The following is a 22,199-nucleotide window of genomic DNA, read 5'->3' as shown; positions in this document are numbered from 1 at the left end:
TTGTAGAATATCGTCCTCTTTTACAGAGCCAGTGGCTTCAACCTGCTGACCCCGTTACTGTAAATATGAGTAGAGTGCGGCAATGAGCATCAGTCTTTTCTTAAAACAAGCTTGTAAAATTGGGACATCACAGCTTTATATGACATGGAATTCAACCATAATTTGCTAGAAAACAAGATGTCATATGCACCCTCTCCTTCAAGAAAAATAGTTTTCATAAGAAATAGCATTTAAAAAAACTTTTGCCAGCTTATAAATATATTAAACGAGGCCATGGACAGTTCCACGAGTGTAAAAGGAGAAGCAGCCTGGGCTCCTTTTGGACTCAGCATGTCTCAAGTGAAGAAAAACAGGATTCTACATTTTTAATAAAAGGTTTATAGTATTTTTAAAAAGCATATAAACCTCTGTAATACAGAAGTTAATGTTTTGTTTTGTCTGAGATGGACCGAGTGGGTGGTACCATGTGTATCAGAAGTTAGCCTGGACACGTGGTTTGGGGATGACCAATCAGGCGCCCCTCCAGGTTTAACTATGTTAAATGTCAGATTGCAATAAACTAGAAGCTGTTGGTCGGGCCCGCGGAAATGGGCGAGCATAATCTCCTTAATCCAGGGTTTGTGGGACCTTTGGTAAACATCCACACTGGAGACACATTTTACTTTCCGAATTTTAGAGCCTCAGGGGGACAACTGGCGGGGCTACCGTCTCTCTCCTACCCGAGAAGGGACAATGTTTGCTCCCTCCCGTGGAATCCTTCGGAGCCGTGCAATGGATACTCTCAATCCTACTTTAGCAGCCCCGTGTCTATTAACCCTTCTTTCAATCGGTCGTGTGAGATTACCAGACCAGAAGAGGGTAAATGTTATTATAATAACGGCAACGGGAACAGGGAGACCTGTTCAGGTGGCAGCAGCCTCAAAAGAGAGGATAGGGCGAGAGACACATCATCATTAACATCTGACCACGGGATGCACAGTGGAATAGGCAGCACTGTCGCCTTTTCCAAATATGATTATGGGACCGAGCAGCTAACGCAAGACCCGCCGTCCTGTCAGTCAATGGAGTCCGACTCCAGCTCCTCTCTGCTCAACGAGGGCAGCAAGCCTTCATCCAGCGACACACAGACCCTGGTGTCACCGGGAAGCCATTCAAGCAACATAGCTGCAGGCGGAGGTGGGTGCTATTATTTTACAAAAAACACAATTGTTATAAATGCACGTTCACATTATTAATAAGAAGGTTGCACGTAGTGTACACTTGTGGTATTACACTGTCATTAGAGCTCGTTATCTTGATGCACAACGTGCAGCCTGCATTAGCCTGCAGGGTACTTGCGTGGTGTGCAAACGCCGCTAGGGGTTGCCCTAAAATACCTCACGCGCCATGTGGTTGTGTACAGTTACAGATAACCCCACTAAACCATATTGTCAGGCAGCTTTTGAATAGAAGTTAAGCCCTGTCATTGATTTTTCCATACACTAAACTAGAAAGTGCGATTTAGGCACACCAGTGGTTGATTTTGGTGTATTGTTGCACTTTGTGCCACAAATTAGCGCAGTGATTTAAAGAGGTGAGGCGCTTTGGTTGACTGCATCGAATAGAGTGAGTTTTCTTTTTAATGACTCGTAAACAGAATTAATATCTGTCGCTGTGTACTCAAGAGTCATTTAATATGCTCTGAAACTCGCAAATAAGTAGGGGTATTTGCAAGCATGGCTTAATTATCACGTTAATGCTACTTTAACTGCAACAATAAAACTTCCTGTGTCACAAACCGCTGTATACTGGTGGTCTTTATAGGGCCGTTGAAAAATAGAAAATATGATTAAAAATTGCGCAAAATTTGACAAGTTATTGTGCTTCTGAAATTGGATTTGAGATGAGATATGCCCATGCAGTCCAGGCAGAGACCAAAACAAATCCAGTTTTGCTGTGTGTGTGTGTGTCTCTGTGTGTGTGAAGTGACAGCTTCCAGGGGCGTCAGTTCTCTTAATTCTAATATAAAGCAGAATCACTACATCTTGGATCTTTTGCAAAACATAGAAACATCCTCTAGATTTGCAGAGCGGCTACCATATTTTGGAAAACTAAGTGCCTTATCATTGTAATGTAATTTCACTTCTGGTTCCTCTCCGGAATAAAGCTTAAATGTATGTCAAATCAACTTAGAGTACAGTAGGGCAATTACCCAAGCTTGCCTTGGACAACTGATGCCCCTATAGGCTCCTCATAACCTTGGAGGTGACCGTGATTTTGCAACTGTGGTGACTAATCCGTTGTATGCCCCCTCCTCCTCCTCCTCCTCCCCCCTCTCCTCCAGCTGCCCCGTGGTACCCGATGCACACTCGGACCAGAAAGAAGCGTAAACCGTATTCCAAACTTCAGCTGGCTGAGCTAGAAGGTGAATTCATGATGAATGAGTTCATCACCAGGCAGCGGCGGAGGGAGCTCTCCGACCGCCTGAACCTCAGCGACCAACAAGTCAAGATCTGGTTCCAGAACCGCAGGATGAAGAAGAAGAGACTCATGCTGAGGGAGCAAGCTTTGGCCTACTTTTAAAGATGCGGCAGAAGGTGAATCGATAGGCAGTAAAAGCCAAGCCTTCTACGTTCCCCTTGGTCTTCTTTTCAATGCATGCACTCATCTGTCCATCTTTTACACTGCAGGCGATTATTACAACATTTTCTGATATTTTTATTTCTCAAAGGTGCAGGCTAAACGAGCCCAAAAACAAGCCACTACCTGGCATACAAAGCTATATTCTACATGTCAATAAGACTGTCTTCATGTTTGGTGTTGTCGCACAAAAAAGCTGTGAGGATATGTTTTTCTGTGTAGGCTGCATCTCTTGTTTTTCCTGATTTGTCAGGAGATCAGTCTACGCCCTAAATGTCAGCCACGCGAAGGGTGTCGTCAGGGCAATAGCTCAGTTTTGGGATGACACATAATAACATCCTTTTTGTTCCATTTTTAGTCAGAGAGAACGAGGAGTGATCGGGGTCACTTGGTAAAATCTCAAAAAATAGGCCTAAAAATAACAGTGGAGTCAGGAAGGACAGCAAAGACTGACTGGCAGGCTTCATACGCGCAATAATTTCTCTGAGGTTATGAACTGATAAAGAAGCATCTCCCTCCCGGTTGCTCAAAAACTTCCAACAGCCATAATGTGTGGGTAAGAGGAACATCACCTTATCTTCCTTTCTTTTAGTTTTTTCACCAGGCGTTTGTGGGCACGTTCACGGTCACGGGCAGGAAGTCTGGAAGTCTGCATGAGGAGAGGGGGGACTAAAACCGCAATGTAATCCATATCGATATCCCTATCTTTGTTCATGTGCTAACGAGTTTCTAAAGGTTTTTTTTTTTTAAATTACTTTTCTTACCTTTCAACTTGTCTTAACAACAACCACAGGATCCTGCATGGGTTGCAATTCTTTAGTTGAGTGAGATCACCGTTTGAATACGGGTTTGAGCTGCTATTAAAAGTCCACGTCCAGATAGTGCCAGTTTTAAAGAAAATTAATTTAAAAAAAATCGTGTATTCTACAATAAACTCGCTTGGATCTGTAGTGGAACATTTAAACCAGTACAAGTAGATTTTTTTTAGGCCAACTTGGTTAAACAAGGGAGCCGCCTAAAGTTGCAACTGGGGGGGGATAAGTTTTTAGGCCTACACGAGCATTTCTGAAACTTGGTGCTCATAATGAAAATAAATATGTAGAAATTTAGATAAGTTAATCATAGGCCTACGTGTGTGCTCCCTTAATTCGAGGGGGGAGTGCAGTGCATCATCTGTCATGTATAACGAGTAAGCTATAGCAGTGAAATGTATTTGCAGCATGTTATTGATGTGAAATAGCTATAAGTCATGTTTTGCGGGCCACTTTTTATGTAAGTGACTTTTTTATACATTGTTTTTCCTGAATAAATCAAAAGGAATCTCCACCTAAACATTTTTGACACAAACGTCTACAAAGAATGTATTATTATTATTATTATTATTATTATTATTATTATTATTATTTTATTATTATTAGGATTGACGGACGAAGGGCCTACTTAATGTACTTGCTAATTGCAATGTGCTCAGTGTTGTCCCTTTCCTTACCTTGTACTCGTGTATAACTTTGTAAAATGAAATTACATATGTTACTATTTGAGGATCCCTTATCGCTATGTAATAGTGCTTTATGTTATTGATCGTCTTGTACAATATCGCATTCCATATAGCCTATTTGTGGTTGTGAGGGTTGGAAATGTAGGCCTATTATACTGCCAAGAATGGATATAAGAAATGATATGCAAGAAATTTTTACCATACATGACGTTTAAAGAAACCCTGTTTCAGTGTAATAGTTGTTTGTTATCGTCCTTTTTTTCCCCTCATTGCATTCCCTTCTTTGCGCTTGTAAGGATTGCTACGTTGTCTTGTAAAAGTAATAATGATATGAATGTATATGCGTAAGGTCTTCAATAAACAGAATATTGAAACGTTTATGGGTGTTACCTCAGTCTGTCATTAGGTTGGCTCTCTGAATGTTCTGCTTTAAAATCAGGTTTTCTCAGTGCTGACTGGTTGGGATTATTTTATTAGACGTGACCTGTAACACAGTTTAAAAATACATGTGTCCACCACCGCAGTGAAATAAAGATCTGAACATTAATGGGACATTTGGAAGCATTTGAGAGGGTGTTTTGTTGGCGCATAATTGTACATGCTGTGAACTATAATCAATAGGAGCCCACACAGGATGGCCTATGTTTTATTATGGCCGCTCAGATACAAAGGTATGGCTATAGGTAGGTATGATAGCATTCTATGCAAAATGGCGGCCAGATTATACTCTAAACTCCATTTTACATAGAATATTATACCTATTTTGTAGTAGCATGGTACACTACAAATGCTATACAACTATATTAGTTCAAGGCACAAAAAATAAATAACCCTTTCACATTTTTTCTGGAGCTTTGTGGTTTCCCTTGAAGTTCGACCTAATCAATGTCACTGCTATGCTACAAGCCTATAAGGGCGCAGCTAAACACGCAATAGCTCTGTAAAGCAGTAATAGGGTTACACCCCAGTGCTCCATATAGTCAAGCCTCTTGGCCAGTCCTTTTCCCTGTGCGCATCCCATCTTCTGGTTTGCATTATGGATTTAAATGCTCGATAATTACATATCAAAACATGGTTTTTGGAGAGCTACATGCACTCAGATCAGAAAAAAAATCTTTCTCAAATGGGATACAAACGACAGTGACGGTTGTATCATAAACCCATATCTAAAAATCCACAAGGCTCTCCCTACTGGCAAGGAAGTGTAAAGCAATGCAGGACTGTGCAGTGTTTTCTAACTAACCAAGCATTAATGCTTCTGTCCTCAACAGCTTCCAGTCTCAGCTGGGTGAAGTAGGTCCAATGGAAACTGTTTCTGTTGTGCTGTCTCAGTGTTGAGATCAGATGTTGCCATTTCGGTGAACTGTGAACGGACGCTGGTTGCAGGAGCGGCCTTCCTGTGTTAGTCTGTCCATGATCACAACACAAATACACACGTGTAAGATGACGTGGGCTCATTAATAAACGCAATCCTCTTGGTGCTGGTACTAACTGCAAGCTTGAACATTTATAAATTAAGATTTAGTGTAATTATAACAAGACATATGTAGCTTTGAGCTGATAAAAGCCTCGCTGCAGTACTAAACTCTTCTATTGCATTGTAGCTATACTGTAATGATTCCTCAGCAGCTCACAAAGCCTCTGATATTTGTCCCTGTTCACCTCACTACAAACTTCCAATTTCCACAGTTAAGCTACAAATACCCATGTTATGTATTCATCAACATTAATGCATAATATATATTTTTATGTATTGTATGCATACATACATGTAAAGAGAGAAAAGGGCCGTCTGGACGCGCTATGACACAATGCGTCAGTTTGCAGATATTAAGAAGAATAATTATGAAAATGCTGGTTTCCAAAATTACCCCTGTAAATATTTTAAGTTAATCATTTAATTAACTAAAATGGTAATGTTTGAATATATAATGAGACTAGATATAATTATATGGAATCCGCTGGTTTTATGTTTTGGAAAAATGCTCTCCATGTACATTTGCGCTTCCGATTAAAGGTGGTTTTACGAATAATTTCAATTAAATGACTTCCTAGAATTTGAACATGGAGTTTGTAAGACTGACTGGTATCTAAATTTGAATTGTTTTCTCCGTGTAATAAGAGAGATACAGGCGTACTGTTTTGATATGCACTCTTTTACGCACTGACATCATCCATATGTCCATGTATGTTTTAAGAAATGAGTATTAGTTTTGAAGTGGCGCCAGTCTAATGCAAAACATAATCAGTAAGTGTACCAAGTGTTTGCTGCAATGTGATAATAACTAAGACCACGAAATAATACTGGGCAGATCTGCAATAGCGTGTATTGAATTTGATAACCCAGAGGACATCATTCATAACAGCTCCAATCTTTTTAGCCTATCAAACGCGCCGTTGACCATGAAAGGAGATTAGACTAGACTAGTGTCTTATGTTTGTGTGTTGCCTTGTTAAATGGGTTAGAGGAGAATAATAGATGCAAAATGCACCATGACGCCCCTGACAGTCCTGTAGTACCTCAGCCATTATTTGTTAAAAAAAAAATCTTCAAGGTCAATTATGTTACAAATATTGTCTATATCCCTTAAAAGGCTCCAGGAAACCATGTCCATGTACGCTCTGTTGAAATTTAAACATCAACAATTGTAAGAAGTTAATTGGGTTCCATTATTTATATTTCTGGTTTTATATGCCTTTGAGCTTGTAAAAATACGCAAAACAATCTGGTGATATGGAAAAGAGAGCAGGAGAAAATAGATCTTAACCAGGATCGGTGATTTGTAACAAAAAGAAATGCAGTAGATTGGTGTTCAGTTAACTGAGGAAAATGCAAAACTGAAAATTACAGCAGTGACATTTTGCATAATATGTTAATACAAATGCATTTTGTCAAAGAGAACATTGGTGTAAACATCAAAATGACTCTCAACACTGAGCACAGCGCGAATCCTGTTTGTTTCTTACCAAGATTAAATGATGTAAACAGTGGTTTGTGTTTCCTGTGTAAAACGTTGGGATTATTTGGACTGAATAGCAGAGAGCAGTCAGCTCCTTAAACGGATATCTGAACATGTAGTTTTAACTTGAACTTCAAACCAGACGTATCTGTTGCTGTTATGTGTCTGTTGTCTGTGTAGCCTATTTATTCAGGTGTTTCTACCCTTAATTTAGCTTTTCCTTGTGACAAATAAAATTGTCCTAGAAACCTTTTTAAGAGCTTTCCACGTCCAACAAAACACCAAACATTGCACTTCGTCCTTTACCTGCCATCCATTCTCCTCAAAACCTAAAAATGATCACTGCATAGCAGCTAATATTAGTTTGCACTTATTTGCCTTGGCTTCATTCTAATTTAGTATAATTCCATCTCTGCAGGATATAATTAGGAATCAAAAAGAAAAGAAAGAAAACGTCGCCATTGCGGAGAACCTCAAGATATTTGCATTGTAAAACAGGATGAAATCTCAGTTGGCTTTGCAGGTCTTTACAATAGGTCTTTCACTGCTCTTGAGCACGTTTGACTTTGAGACTGGCTAAATCTGTTTATGGCGGCCTGTCTCCGCGTCCCAAAGGTCAGTGAGCTTCACAGTGCCCTTCGCAGAGAACTTGTATGGCATGTGGTCTGCGTCCCCCGCCACCCCTCTGCCGTTTATGGTACGAAGCTGGCTGGAGAAATAGAAAGCAATGTTATTCCTACTGAAGTGTATGTGGGGGAGTGTAGAGTGTGTGTGAGTGTGTGAGTGTGTTTTCAAGGAGAGTGTTAATGTGATAGAGAAAAGAGAGGATAGATAGAATGCTTAACATAAAAGATCCATATCGTTTTCACTCCTTTCAGAACTGTTATATATTGATTTTGACATGATCTGAAATGAGTTCTTTATGAGCTCAATTTTTCTGGAATGTACTGTCTTATCAATTTGTTTTTCAATAGCATCGCGTGTCCAACAACCCTTAATGCGGGGTGTGAAGGTTTCATTGCTGCCTTGAAGAGTCGGAATCCTCTTAGACCAGTTGTCTCTGATGGAAAGAAAGGAGAAACATCTTAGAATTTCAAAATTGATAGAGGTCGAGATTGGAAGTCAGTAGGCAATTGTTTTCATTTTGTTGTTCTTGTTTAGGTTACCATCATTGGTTTTTCATCTTATATTTTCGAAATCGCGCGATAACATAGAAGCAATGTAAAGAATATGTACATCTGTCAGCGCCTGACCTGATATTTTGCTCAGTAATAGTTGCACACTATTATTTAATCTCACTTTCCCATTCGCATTTTTCAATGTTTGGCTGGGTTGATTCATCTCTCTTTTTTTTTTTTGCTTCCTACCTCATATAGTGTATTCTTCTTAAATGTTTAGTATTTTGGAGATGGACTATCCTTTCGAGGCCGACGCTTGGGCCCTAATGCATTCACTGAAGGTCAAGTATGTAGCATAGAGCTGCACATCCTGCGATGTCTGCTTAAGGCACTTACAATTATATACAAGATGGGAAAATGATATGTCACCTGTTCAGGTTAGTCCAGTATCGGTTCAGAGCACTTGGAGTATACCCTGGGCTATACTTGTTTTTCTATATGGATATCAATATTTTTCTGTGCAGTTTTTGATGTATTTAAAGGTCTGGTTCTGAAGAAAAGCATGGAAAACTCTGCAGCTCAGACGGCAAAGTAAACATTAGTCCTAAGTGTTTGAGCAGGCTTTTCAACGATATCTGACTCTATAGCGTAAAGCTCAGAGCTTCTATTTTGGGTCCACATACCGAACCACTCCTGTGCAAGGCCAGCGCAAACTAAAATAATGCATTTTGACCCCCCGCTGCGAGAAGAACCAGCTAGTGCGCGCTTCGTCTCAGTTGAAATAAATGTTTTAAATACACGCTGAATTCGGACTTATCGTAGTTATAACCACAAATCAATTTTAATATTTTTTTTAGAAACTTAAGGACGATTACGTCCGTCACCTGATTGTCCCCCGGCATGCACATAGCCTAACACTTTTTCCGACAAGACTAGAGTTACAGCAGACAAGATTTGACCAAATAAGGAAAAAATACCATCAAAGGGAAACGCTTGCGTATAACGTCTGACAAAATATCGAATTACTCCACATAAGAAATTCAGATTGTGTTATCATTTATCATGTTATGGTCATCAGAGTACGTATATTATCTGTATGTCAACAAATTACAAAACAAACCATTCCATATTGGTTTGCAAGTCGTGCGTAATTTTGTGCATTCTTGTGCGTAATTTCCGAAACCTGACAAAAAACAGTTTATTTAAGATAGTTAATCAGCCCTGAATTGTTTTCCAAACACTGGGCGTATTATCCTCGCTGATTTTTAAAGGTGATAAGCAGATTTTAGAAGATTAACTGTGCAGTTAATAGAGGACCAATACAGGCCGTGCCTAAAAATATCTTTTTAAATATACCGGCATGTGACAGGCCATAGCCTCAAGTACCTTCTGCACATAAAATGCTCTTTATTTTGACTTTTGTAGAATTGTATTAACCGTGAAGCTAAGAACCCCTCCAGCAAAATATCAAACACAAGCTTACTTTTAGCTTATCTGGAATTTGTTCAAAGATAGATACACTTCAGTGTTTACTGTTTCTCTGCTCAGAGGACTTCCAGGTTTTTCCAGGACATCTAAATAACACATGGGAGCTGGAGCCAGCAGTCACTATTGGGCGATTTCTTGAGATGTGAAATCATTTAATACTTCTAATAAAAAAAAGTTAACACATTGTTGTGAAAGCTTTATATCCTAGTGGTTGAAAGAGAAATACACTCTGGAGATTGCTCTAAATGTAACAGCAACACACATCCTTATCTTGTAAGCTATTGTTGCCACCACAAACGCTTCACGCTAGGTGCATTCACTGAGACCTCAGTAAAAAAAAAACAAGGCTCTTTAGTGTTGCTTGAAACTGTTCGCAGCTCATACAGCCAAGTTTAACTGCCCGACTTACATCCAATTAAACTTATCTAGGCCATGAGGGGACAGTAATATGATTACACAGGCTTCCCACATTTAGCCTTGACTTCAGCTAACTGTGCAGCAGTGTCTTGGTGAACTGCACCCATTGTGTGTGTTTCTGTGTTTGTGTGTGTCGTGAGTGTTGTATCATTTGGCACAGGATTTATCGACGCAGAGGCAAAACCCTCGGCAATATTTAGGAGCGCCATTTTTTGAACTGAGAGTTCTTCTAAACAAGAGGGTTACACCTAGGTTAACCATTATAATTATAGTGCGAGGTAGCAATACATAACTTAAATTCCACAGACACAGTCGTAAAGTTAGTGCTCCGAGAGTGATATTTAAGCGAAGAATGGCAAATGTTTACAACACCTTCTCTGTGCAACACTCCACTCAATATTTTGACTGTTGCTTCGAATAGTTGGGACACGCTTTTACAATATTGTTTACCATTGTATGAGTCCTTATAAGATAGAATAAGCAGCGGGCTGATAACTCAGATACAGACCCTTTGCGTGCAAACTCTGCATATACTATACTCATTTGGTGCAACCAAATCAAACTTTCCTGGGTCCTACTGCTAGTGGAATATCAGCTGCTGTGAGTCGTCCATCCAGGGGAATAAACACATGGTAAACCTTATTCTTTGACTGATGGCCTGAGCGCACCAAGGCGAGAATAGCCGGTGTTTAAACCCTCAGAAGGCGGATATTGCCATGTGATGGACGGTGAATGGTCATATTTTGCCACATTATGACAAATACTGCGACTTAAACACAGCCAGGAGTACTATTCCCCATTCGTTTAAACGCCTTAATTCCTCTTGTGTACTATGTAGTCTTTTAAACTCCTCTTTCACATTCTTCCGATGTCTCGATCAGAAGCCCTAACTTTTGAATTTTATTAGTGCATCACTTATTCATACATTCACATTACTTATTTATACCGCGCTAATACGCATCATTGAAATGATTATGATGAGGACATGATTTGACAATGTTGTTTTGGACTGTCTGCTTTGGTTCTGTTATTGCCTGCTGAAAGAAAAGTTTGTAGTTTTTATTTATTGCCATTGAACATTTTTTTTAAATTCTACAGATGATATTATAATCAGAGTAATGTTGACATACGGGTTCATTTTAAATGTCGTATTTCAGAACCTTTATTATAGACCAATTAGTATGGCAGATTTTCAGTTTCTAGAATTTCAACTTCAGTTTTAAGCCATGCGTTTTATCTTTTTAATTATACAATGTACCATATATTTCACACTCTTAAAATAGGCAATGACATTTTGATGTGCGAATTATTATTGTTATGCAACTGCACAACACTGATGCTGCAGCATGTGTCGAGCATGTGTCCATACAGGCCACAGGCCAATATGTTTACACAAATATTTCCATAGCTGCCGTTGTACCAAAAATCACATCACATCGTAGCTGTGCTTCACGGGGCACAGATTAACTTCTATATTCTTGTTTCTCCTATTGTTTGTCACTTTCACAATCTCTGTTATTAATTTGACTGAAATATTTAGCTTTACAAAAATTTCCAAACACAGAACTTGAAGCTTTAATTTCATTATTAGTGGCCTATGTTGATACATAAATGCACACTCAAAACCATGTTGCGGAAAATGCGTTATTGTGTTCGGTGTGAAAATTCAGCGCATTGGTGTTTTTTTTTCCAGAAGTTGCAGAATATCTAGTTGCTGAAATCCAAATTCCTCTCATTCTCAACGTTTATGGTTTTCTATAGAACAAAGGGATTTAGCGTTACTACAGCCATTCGGACTTTTATGGTGGACGTAGAGAGGATTTTAGTGGTCAAATTCAAGTGCTGTGTCTGGACAGCTGTCTGCTTTCTTTGTACTTGGATGCAGGATGCATCATGTGAGACAACCTTTTGTCTGTAAGGGTAGTAAACAAGCTAATGCCAATGCCACCTTTTTCACAAATACGCCTGCACTGGACTCTCTTTTCCAATGCTGAGGTCTGATGATGTTGCTTGTTCTTTCCCTTGCTGCTGGAAATCAACAAAGACACTAACTTTGTTTTCAATTATTTTTAAACAACACAGGTGTCTCATAAGTGATTGTAATAGTGTTATTGGAATATTGGATAATAATTCAAGAGTCTTTTGCAACATTTAGGAAGTAGCCCATAATCATAAACAATGGGCCATCATATTAATTTCACCTTGTGATAGTATCAGTTAGTCTATAAAGATTCGGAGATGGCCCTCAACAGTACAATTAAAAGTTTTACAATGACGCAGGAAAGAACACGCAGGCGCATCTTTTCTCCAAACCATTCATTTATTACAATTTATTAAGAAAAAAAAAAAAGTCCGCAGGACATGTCTATCTCTTTAACAGTCACACACAGATAAATGTCGACATTCCGGTAGGAAAAAAAAACGATCACAGCAGCTTGCAATATCAGCTGGGACTTATTTAATTTTAGAGGGAAATGTCGGAAACATTCATAGTGCTTGGTCAATTGGCCCCTTTCTGAGTGGCCTATAAGTAGCCGTTTACAGTAGGACTAATTGTTTATATGCTTTGAAGCTTATAGACAAAAGCTGCAATCCAAAACGTTTGATTTGATCGACCAGTGAGTCCAAGGAGGACATTATATCCCAAAATATCAATTTGAGTATTTTCAGAGTAAGAGGCTCACACATTGCGGTGATATTCTGGGCGGTGTTGTCAATAACCACTCCAACGTGGAATAATGCTGAATCCAGCAATTTGAGGGGAGTAATTGCTTTTTTTCTGTGAGTTTGTGTTTATGTCATCAGGGCACGTTTTCCCACTGGGAGGGAGATGCAAGGTCCCAGGGCTTCACTGGTAGTACTCCTGCAGGAGCTCCAGGACCTTGGGTCTTGAATTGCGAAGTTGTCCTCCATGGACTCTGTCATGATCCAAAGTTAAAGGGAATAATAAGTGTGAGCCGATTACTTCAGCTTGCACTGTCAACATGCATGCTGTGTATTCTGCACCGCTGGTTCAACTTCATTTTACAGCATAATTGTAGTAGTCCACCACTGGTCCAGTGTAGGTTTTCTTCATTTGGTGAAAGAGAGAAAAAACTAAATAAAGTGGTTCATTAATATGTTGCGTAATTTTAAATGGATGTACCCGGCTCATCCACAACTCTTGTTTAACAGTCATGTGTGCAACCGACTCGTGCAGCCACTATGAAAGAATAAAAAGGGATCAAAACAAATAATATGACCCTTATGAAAAGATCTCTTGCTTATTCACAGACCACAGTGTAAATGTCCTGGGGAGTGTCAGAGGTTTGTAGGAGAACGCGAGTCATTCACTGTTTGTTTAACTTTTTGTAAATAGTGAAACGACTAGGCTCATGGAATAGTTTTTTAACGGGTTTACTGGCGTATAGTACTTTCTCAATGCAGACTTGGTGCTGTGTGTAATGTTGTCATTGATAGTAATTCCTGCTCATATGATCAAAATATTAAAATCACCGGCCGTCCAATAGCGTTCGTGGTAGGGACAGTAATTCTCTTATAATAGTAATAGTAAAATAATAATAAATATTATTCTGATAAAAAATAATATTAATCATATTCTTACCTGTAAAATTCCATAACACTATGAAAAGCATGTCATTGAGTGTAGTTTGTGCTATGCCTGTTTAAGGAGCTGTAGCTGTTTAGCTAGCCTACCACCAGCCCATAAACATAAACACACACAGCACATATCTCTCTAATTGTCATAAGCCTACAAACAGGAATCTGTTACTGGTTTTCTCAGTGCGCCTGTGGTGTTTGAAAATTATTCGTTTGAACCACGGAGATCTTACCTAAAGCCAACCACTCCTACACAACCAACTCTTCCAAATTGATATATGACAATATCTACTTTCGATCACGTGTCTGCGGGGCGACTTAGACGGATTGCGCGTCATCTCGCCTTCCCAAATTTTTCCCTTCTGCTGCAGCTCGTATCCAAAACATCTATCTATAGTACGGAGTACGAGAGAGAGAAAGATGTTTAACTCGGTGAATCTGGGCAACTTCTGCTCCCAGACGCGCAAAGACCGGACATCCGAGTTTGGGGACAGGACGGGCTGCGCGTCCAACATCTACCTCCCCAGCTGCACCTACTACGTCCCCGAGTTTTCTGCCGTCTCCTCGTTTCTTCCACAGGCCCCGTCCCGGCAAATCAGCTACCCTTATTCCACAAATCTGTCTCAGCCGGTACGGGAAGTTTCATACGGCTTGGACCCTGCTAGTAAATGGCACCACAGAGGCAATTATGCATCGTGCTACTCGGGAGAGGATCTGGTGCATAGGGACTGTCTTCCACCATCCACCATGACAGAAATGCTTATGAAGAACGACAGTGTGTACAGCCACCACCATCACCATCACACCCATCCGGGCTCCAATCACCCCTCCACAGGTTTTTACTCCGGCGTGGGGAAAAACAACGTCCTCCCCCAAGGTTTCGACCGCTTTTTTGAGACCGCATACTGCAGCAGCACGGACAATCAGTCAGACAATTGTTTACAAAAGGGCGAGGGGGGAAAGCTGGAAAGCGACTCCCAGCAGCAGCAGCAACAACAGCAGCAACCCACAGCCTCTGTACCCGGAGCCCCGGAGCAGGAAAAAGACCCAGAAGATGAGGAGGAACATACAAATTCAGGCTCATGTACTTCTTCCTCCGCAACAACCAAGGACGGCAACGCCAGCAAGAGCAGCCACTCGAGTAGGTATACCGAAGCTGTAAAATGGGGGAAGGTTAAGGGGACTAGCCCGGTGTTTTGTCGGTCAGATTTTATGTGGAGTTTTATAAGCATTCAAAGGATTTTATTATAACCCTACAAAGCTCTTTCTTGCAACGAGAAGAATTTTTACGATGGGAAAGCGCTTTGAAAAAAGGGGGATGTTATACACAGACGCCTCTATGGTGAGAGTCTGTGAAATTTTTAAGAGAGAGCTATTGTGACAAATGTTAACTTTGATCATGAACTTGCGTTGGGCATTTTAAGGGATTTTCTCGTTGGGCTGTCGAGAGTAAAAACCAATTGGGCAGAACATTGCTTTTGGCGTCTTGTGAATTTTCTTTTAGCACTGGGTTTGCCCGCAAAAAGACATGCTGCACAGAGTATTACACAGTTTACGGTTAAACGCGTTCTTATCTATCTGTATCTGTCTATCTAATGACAGATTAGAACCGTTTCCTCCATTTATGAGCAGCCAGTAAATGAATCAGTGGTAGAGAATCGAGTGTTTTGCCTCGTCCAAATATGAGAGGAATGCATAGGTCTGCAAATTATGCTATTGCCCCAGTAGCCGCTGGAAGAAAGTCCAGATCCTTTTAGGTTTTTTCTTTTGCATTTCACCTCTCTGCTAGTGATCTGAACGCATGCTGGCATTACTGATAACTTGCATGATTAGCATGAAGTAAAATTACTCTTGGTTATGATTTTAAGTGCCGAAATTATTGCTATTGCTATTATTGCTTTTCCTATTGGTGTTTAGCCTCATGTATTAGCCCCAGTCAGGCTGCAGGACACAAGCTAACTGAGGCTGGAGGTTTGCCCCCTCTTCCACACAAAAAAACTATAAAAAAAATTCTATTTCCCAAGTCACCTGTTTGATAAGAAGTTATAGGGCCACAGAGGTTTGCACAGGCCATTGCAAACATGGGCAATGCATTTCCACTCACTGCCAAAAGATTGTGTAAATTGTTAGTTTAGCTCCAGAGGAATGTGACGCACATAATGCGCTGAAATACTTTTGTTGTTATATATTTATAACAGATAAACACGTACTTAGAGGCTGTAAGTTGATATTATTTCATCCAAACGATTCGGATATTTAACACTCTTTATGGCTGGTTTATCTGATAGCCTCAGCTACTTTGCTTGATGAATGTTGACTGAAATGTTATCATTACTAAAGCCACTGAAACGGAATTCTTAGCATCTTGCAAGTCCATAGTCACCTCAGCACTAAAGCCTATTTCCCTCCCTTTTTTGTATATATTATAATAATAATAATTATTATTGTTTTTTTAATATGAAGTTGTAGCTGTTTCCCGTGATTCTCTAATTTTTTTTTTTTAATTGATTTTATTTTTTTCTTCCATCCAGGCGCTCCTCGTACAAGGAAGAAGAGGTGTCCATATTCCAAGTTTCAGATTCGAGAGCTGGAGCGGGAATTCTTCTTTAACGTTTACATCAACAAAGAGAAAAGGCTTCAGCTATCCCGAATGTTAAACCTCACCGACCGCCAGGTTAAAATTTGGTTTCAGAATAGAAGAATGAAAGAGAAGAAGCTGAGCAGAGATCGCCTCCAGTACTTCTCTGGAAACCCCCTATTGTGAGCACTAGCAGAAAGTGTCACAGTCTTGGTCAGTGACATTAAGGCCTACTCTTATCTCATTGAATTGTAACCGTGGGCATAACCATTTTCTAAAGGAGCCCATATCACCAACAGTGCAATGTTTAAAGTGGACAGTGGGAGTAATGGGCCTGCATGGGATAAAGTCGCCATTTTCTTATTGCCCCACGGGCGGCAGTGAATTTCTAGCTGGTGCCCAGAAAAGGCCTACATGGTTAGAATAATCATTTATACCTATGCTGTTCTTGAATATGTCCCTCTATTTATCACGATTCTCCATTGTGTTTATTCTATTGTTCATATAGACATATTTGTTGTTAAAATATCAAATGTAACAGACAATTTGAATCCTTATTGCGCAGACAACTTTTAGCTCTTTCCCCTTCCGTCTGGTCTATGTATATAGCATATCCATATCTAATTATTTCTCGACCAGAGTATGAACAAGTTATAGCAAATCTCCAGGCTGCATTTTTTTCGCCATTGAGAACTGTGACGTCCAATCTGTGAAAGTATATCCCCCCCCCCCCCTGTACAGAGTAGCCTATGCAATGTGCATTCGTGACTGTAAATAGGCGTATGTTGAATTTCCTTTCCCCTTATCCCAGCTGCTATTTTTCAGTACACTGCCCATACAACTTTAACAGCTTTAACGCCAACACTCGTTAAATTATTTGCTTAAAACATCGGTGCTTTGGATTCCAGGGAGGAGTAACAGATTGTTGGCCTGTGTATCATTAATATAATACCTATGAAATAAACAGAAACGTATAGGAAAAACTCAACGACTTTGTGCTTTTTGTGCTATCATTATCACAATTACCATTACAGATATGACTATGCATTTATTCCTGACAGCCGCAATGTTTGCTTGGTCGTGATTTAGAGCCATTTTGGAAATAGCAAATGCTCATAACTGTGTGTAAAACCTAAAACTGCTGCCCTATATGCATAAAATTAGCCCACGTTTAACTTGTGTCATTGGCCAGTTCATGGTGATACACACTTTTGCTGTGGTAGATTTGGTGTCGGCGGGCCTACACTTGTCAGATTTTTAAGGCTATTTTAAGGTTACACCACTTTTGAAAGATCATGTTTGAATTTTAGCAAGCGTGTCAAACGAAGATAGAGTCCAGATCTTAGAAATGTAGAGAAAGAGAGTGGAATGATAACCTCTTTTAGTGCCCACTAAATGGAATCGCCACTCTTGTAGTCTAGACACTGCCATAAAGACAGAGGCACTAAATGGCTATTTTTTTCCTCTTAATTGCACCGTCTGTTCGGGGGAATGGCGTTCACTTCCGCAGTAAATAGTAAACAAGCAAGACTGGATGTCCGAAAGGGGAAAACAACTTGCTAGAGGTTTCGACATGAACTCGGCATGTGTAGTCTGCAACGTCAAAGCAAACCCCAACCCCCCTTCAGCACACAACCATCATGTCCACCATTCTTCTCATCTGAAGATTGGGAACCCGCTGCAAACCCAGTATTTCTACAGTGCAGAATTTTACGCCATGTAAGTTTAATTTTAATATATTTTTTCCTTTAAAAGATTCGGCCTATGAAAGACCCAGGGGAAATTCTAATGTGTTGCTTGCAGATATCGCCAGCATTTAAAATAATAGTCTATTTGTCTGAGTTGACCCCAAACCTCGGCCTATTTCAACACATCAGTTATGAATAAATAATTGCTGACTAATTGGCCCATGTGTTTGGAGTTATAACAAGAGATAGCTAGGGGAAAGGAAATCATAATTGGCATGTTATTTTTTAAGTGTGTGTATGTGTGTGTGTGTGTGTGTGTGTGTGTGTGTGTGTGTGTGTGTGTGTGTGTGTGTGTGTGTGTGTGTGTGTGCGCCTTATGTGAGCGCATGTGTATTTCGAATGTGCGTTCTCGTGCACCCAACATATGTGCATGATGATTGCACGTGTGCATTAACTACAATTTATAATTAAATGTAGTCTTTGAACTTCAATAATGTCAAGGCCTTCACCTTTAACCCTCTGCAATAAAGTGGAATCAAGGAGCCCCTTTAGCCCGGAAATGTGTGCAGCGGCGGAGTGAGCCAATGAGAGTGAGTGGGAACAGAAAATGGAATGTGTACAGGGACCAACTTTGACCCCTCGCATTAAACTACAGCAGGTAACTTTGCCAGCTTTAGCACGCCCAGTAAATACACTTTATTGTCCTTGTAAAATGTATACGTTTTCACGCATGAGACGTTTTAAACCATGTTGGTATAAACTGTAGGCCTATATTTGTATTCTCAAAAAAAAAAAAAAAAAAGAACTTGTTGGTGTGTGGCTGTCGCAGTGTGCTTGTCATAATGGGTGGTTCTTTAAAGTGCAAACATGACGGTTTGGGCGTGCGTGGGTGTGAGTCAGTGCATCCTTTTTGATTTCTCACTTTATATGTGACTCCTGCTCCGGCGGCTGTGCGTGGATCAAAGACATTTTTTTTACACTGCAGACTCTTGCATGGTTATGCATTTACTTCAGAGTGTTTAGTTTAGGCTGGGGTTTATTTTGGGTTGAACTGATAAAGGTTAAGCTTGTAGTCAGGGTATGTATTATTTCCAGGAACAGAAAGAAAAAAAGAAAGAAAGAGAAAGACAGGGAGGAAAACTCGCCACGGTTGCATCCACGTGATACACTGTGGTGCATATATTAACGGAAGCAAAAAGGGTTTTCTCCACACGATTTGAGACCATGGTGAAATCTGCATATGTCAGTGTAATATCAGGAAGGACAGGGGTCGTACTGACAAAAGAAAAGGCGATGCACACTAGCGGAGATCAAGGCTATAGGAGCCCCTCTCTTGCCACACCCACCAACCTTGGCCCTGGGACGGTGACGTGGGTAATTTGTAGGTTTCTCCAACACACAACGTCACTAACGGAGAGCGCTGCAGAGGCTTCTGCAAATGTTGTCTATCAACCACACGGGGGCCATGAGCCTCCCGGCCTCTGCACTGTTTTGTTTCCTCGTCGGGATCTTGAAAACTTTTCCTTAGACGGATGCCTCGGTGACATCAGAGTATATTATTAGTTGTAGAGACAAGCTCTGATGTGTTGTGTGACAGAAGGACAGGCCAGTCTGTTGGAATGCGGGCTACTGCCATGTCTCAGTCTGGATTGTGCACTTGGGTGTTGTGGTGAAGGAAAATGGCGGTGTGTTTTATGTAGATGAGGCGAACAAGGAGGGAGAGGATATAGTCTGCTGCCATTAAAATGTAAAAGGCAAATTAATTAATTTGGCTGCATAAAATCTAAGGAATTATTTTAATCCTTATTTATAATTCTCAGTCTTTCGATCTGAGGCTGTAAACTATCATTAAGACTTTATTTTACTTATATTTTGGCAATATATCCTAAAAATAAATAATATTTGCTTCTTAAATTCAGGGAAGAGTGTGTATTTATGTTGATTCTTTTGTACGATTATTCCCGCAGGTCCATAACCTAAACTAAAATGGCAACATAAGGAATTACAGCGTACTTGTACTTACTAAATAAAACGCAATACACCTTTTTTCTTGCCAAAAATTAACAGCTATATGTTTAAATAAAATCTAATAAAACATACAAAACGTAGGGGGAAAAAATCCGCTTCAGGTTTAGTGCTCCCATCAATGGAGTTTTTTTTCCGTTATTGTGTTTGTAACATTTCAAATATTTTGCTGCTAATTTAATGCAACTATTCGTCAGTTATAATTTAATTGTCATTGTTTTCAATTGTGAAGTCAATGTAGGGGTTTTCCTGTTTTTTCTCTGCAAATACTAATCAAGTGGTTATAGGCTATTGAATGGTTTTATACTACAGTGTACTACTCACATCTCAGCACCTATCCTATTCTATAGGGCCATAAAACAGTTCGACGCTGTAAAACGAGCTCCTGCTATTGCTGCAACAAAATAACTCTCAAAACGTTTGAATTTACATTAGTGCATTTGTACGGTGCTATTTATTTATTGTTGCCACCAAGCTTAGTCTGACTGTAATTTATTGCAAGTTTTTAAGTCAGATATGGCGGCTGGTGTGCGTATTTGGTGTGGTCGTCAGTGGTAATAATATAACGCTGCTGTACTTTGATGGCGGTTACCACTCTGGTTTTTAATTAAAAACTTACATGATTCTGACACCACAAATTTACAGTTGTGCATTGAGTGGACAGCAGCATGAAAGAGGACACAAAGCAGAACCTCCTCACATCCAACTGGAAAGATATTTCAAAGTGGCTGCCAGGAGCAAATTAGCTGTGTCGCCCCAGTGGCTCCTGATTAGTACAATAAGGAAACCCGCTACCATGCCTTCTGTCCCGCAGCATTCAACACTCATACCTGTTTGCAATATAATAACAGCCTCCAGGTTTGCAATCAATTGGACGACAATTTAGTGGCGAAAGTGCTGGCTGTAGTTTAGACAAGTGTAAAGACCGTGGTAAAATACAGTCGCAGTCAAATCCTTGTGTGTGTGTGTGTGTGTGTGTGTGTGTGTGTGTGTGTGTGTGTGTGTGTGTGTGTGTGTGTGTGTGTGTGTGTGTGTGTGTGTGTGTGTGTGTGTGTGGTAGCCCAGTGTAGGGTACACATTAGCGAGCAGTGTTTGAGTGTGTGTGAGGAAATTCTTGAAGGTTTAATGCACAGAAAAATACTGCGAGCACACACTGAAAACATTATTTTTATTTTTTATTTTTTGCATGAAAACTATCCTCATTGTAATTTTAATAATTAATTACGTTTTTTTTCTTGAAATTGTTTGGTTAAATGACAATGTAGGCTGTGAACATCAACAGAAGGAAAATCCCAGAATTCCTAGAAATGTCTTATTGAAAACAACAATGTTGCGTTCGTGTTTCCATGAGCGGAACAGTAAACAGCATCAAAGTGCGCATTTGGTTATGAAAGCAGAAAGGTATGCATGCCTAATGAAGGCTTTCTTACATTATTGAATAGCCCTTTTGTTCTTAATACTCATGATATACAAATGTAGGCCTAATGATACCATGTATTTATTTTATTTCAAATGTCATTAACCAGGAAACGGCCTCAGTGAGATTAAAAATCTCCTTTATTAGAGTGTCCTGACCAATACAGACAGCAGCGCATTAAACAAAGTTTCAGACATACAACATATAACAGTTACAGACAATAGGATTTCAGATCACAGCATGAGTACAAAAGGAGCAAATAACTCAGTCAAAGCATCTACAGCCGGATGTGTCTACCACTAACTGCTTCAATATGTTTTTGAAAACACCAGAAGTTATTTAGCTCCTGCAGAAACGCCATTACATATTCTGTAATTGTGTAAAGTGAGTTAATGTTCAGCTACCTTTTGCTACTTTCGCTTCTTTGTCATAATCCTGTATGTACTATACAGTTGCGTGGGATGGATACAGGCTCAGATCAGTGAACAATGGTAATGCCCTTTATAATACTGGCAGAGGTGTCAAATTCAAAATCTCATGTTACTTAAATCTCTGTCATCGAGATACACATTTTTCCATCATGTGGCATCACAATAGTCTGTCTATGGCGCTTCCAGGTCCGTAATAACACAATACTGACGGTCACATCTGTAACATCACAAAAGGCATTCCAGCTGACACTGTTCCCATTATCATTTCAGGTCTATGACATCATAACACACATTTTGCTGCCCTGCCAGGTCTATGAGATCATAATACCGGTTCTAAGGTATCACAATGTGATAATGCTT

General features: G+C 39.9%; 2 protein-coding genes across 2 annotated transcripts; both read left to right on the top strand.

The window, feature by feature from the left end:
- The first annotated feature begins 502 nt into the window (after positions 1-502).
- On the top strand, positions 503-4,495 carry hoxc12a (homeobox C12a). Its single transcript, XM_051425814.1, has 2 exons — positions 503-1,176; positions 2,324-4,495. Exons 1-2 carry the CDS (start codon positions 588-590, stop codon positions 2,560-2,562), a joined length of 828 nt encoding a protein of 275 aa, XP_051281774.1. The 5' UTR covers positions 503-587; the 3' UTR covers positions 2,563-4,495.
- Positions 4,496-14,010: 9,515 nt separating this feature from the next.
- On the top strand, positions 14,011-17,266 carry hoxc11a (homeobox C11a). The gene is made up of 2 exons (XM_051425811.1): positions 14,011-14,841; positions 16,232-17,266. The coding sequence occupies exons 1-2, from the start codon at positions 14,121-14,123 to the stop codon at positions 16,462-16,464; spliced, it is 954 nt and encodes a 317-aa protein (XP_051281771.1). The 5' UTR covers positions 14,011-14,120; the 3' UTR covers positions 16,465-17,266.
- The last annotated feature ends 4,933 nt before the right edge of the window (positions 17,267-22,199 follow it).

Source organism: Dicentrarchus labrax, unplaced genomic scaffold, assembly GCF_905237075.1.
Source record: "Dicentrarchus labrax unplaced genomic scaffold, dlabrax2021, whole genome shotgun sequence".
NCBI classification, from domain to species: domain Eukaryota; kingdom Metazoa; phylum Chordata; class Actinopteri; family Moronidae; genus Dicentrarchus; species Dicentrarchus labrax.
Note: the sequence above shows the minus strand (reverse complement) of the source record. Positions and strands in the feature narration are given on the sequence as shown.

Excerpts from the sequence above, each read along its gene's own strand:
- hoxc11a (XM_051425811.1), top strand. The coding sequence starts at position 14,121 with ATGTTTAACTCGGTGAATCTGGGCAACTTCTGCTCCCAGACGCGCAAA. Across the intron at positions 14,842-16,231 it reads CAGCAAGAGCAGCCACTCGA|GCGCTCCTCGTACAAGGAAG; the intron begins GTAGGTATACCG and ends TCTTCCATCCAG.
- hoxc12a (XM_051425814.1), top strand. The coding sequence starts at position 588 with ATGGGCGAGCATAATCTCCTTAATCCAGGGTTTGTGGGACCTTTGGTA. Across the intron at positions 1,177-2,323 it reads CAACATAGCTGCAGGCGGAG|CTGCCCCGTGGTACCCGATG; the intron begins GTGGGTGCTATT and ends CCTCTCCTCCAG.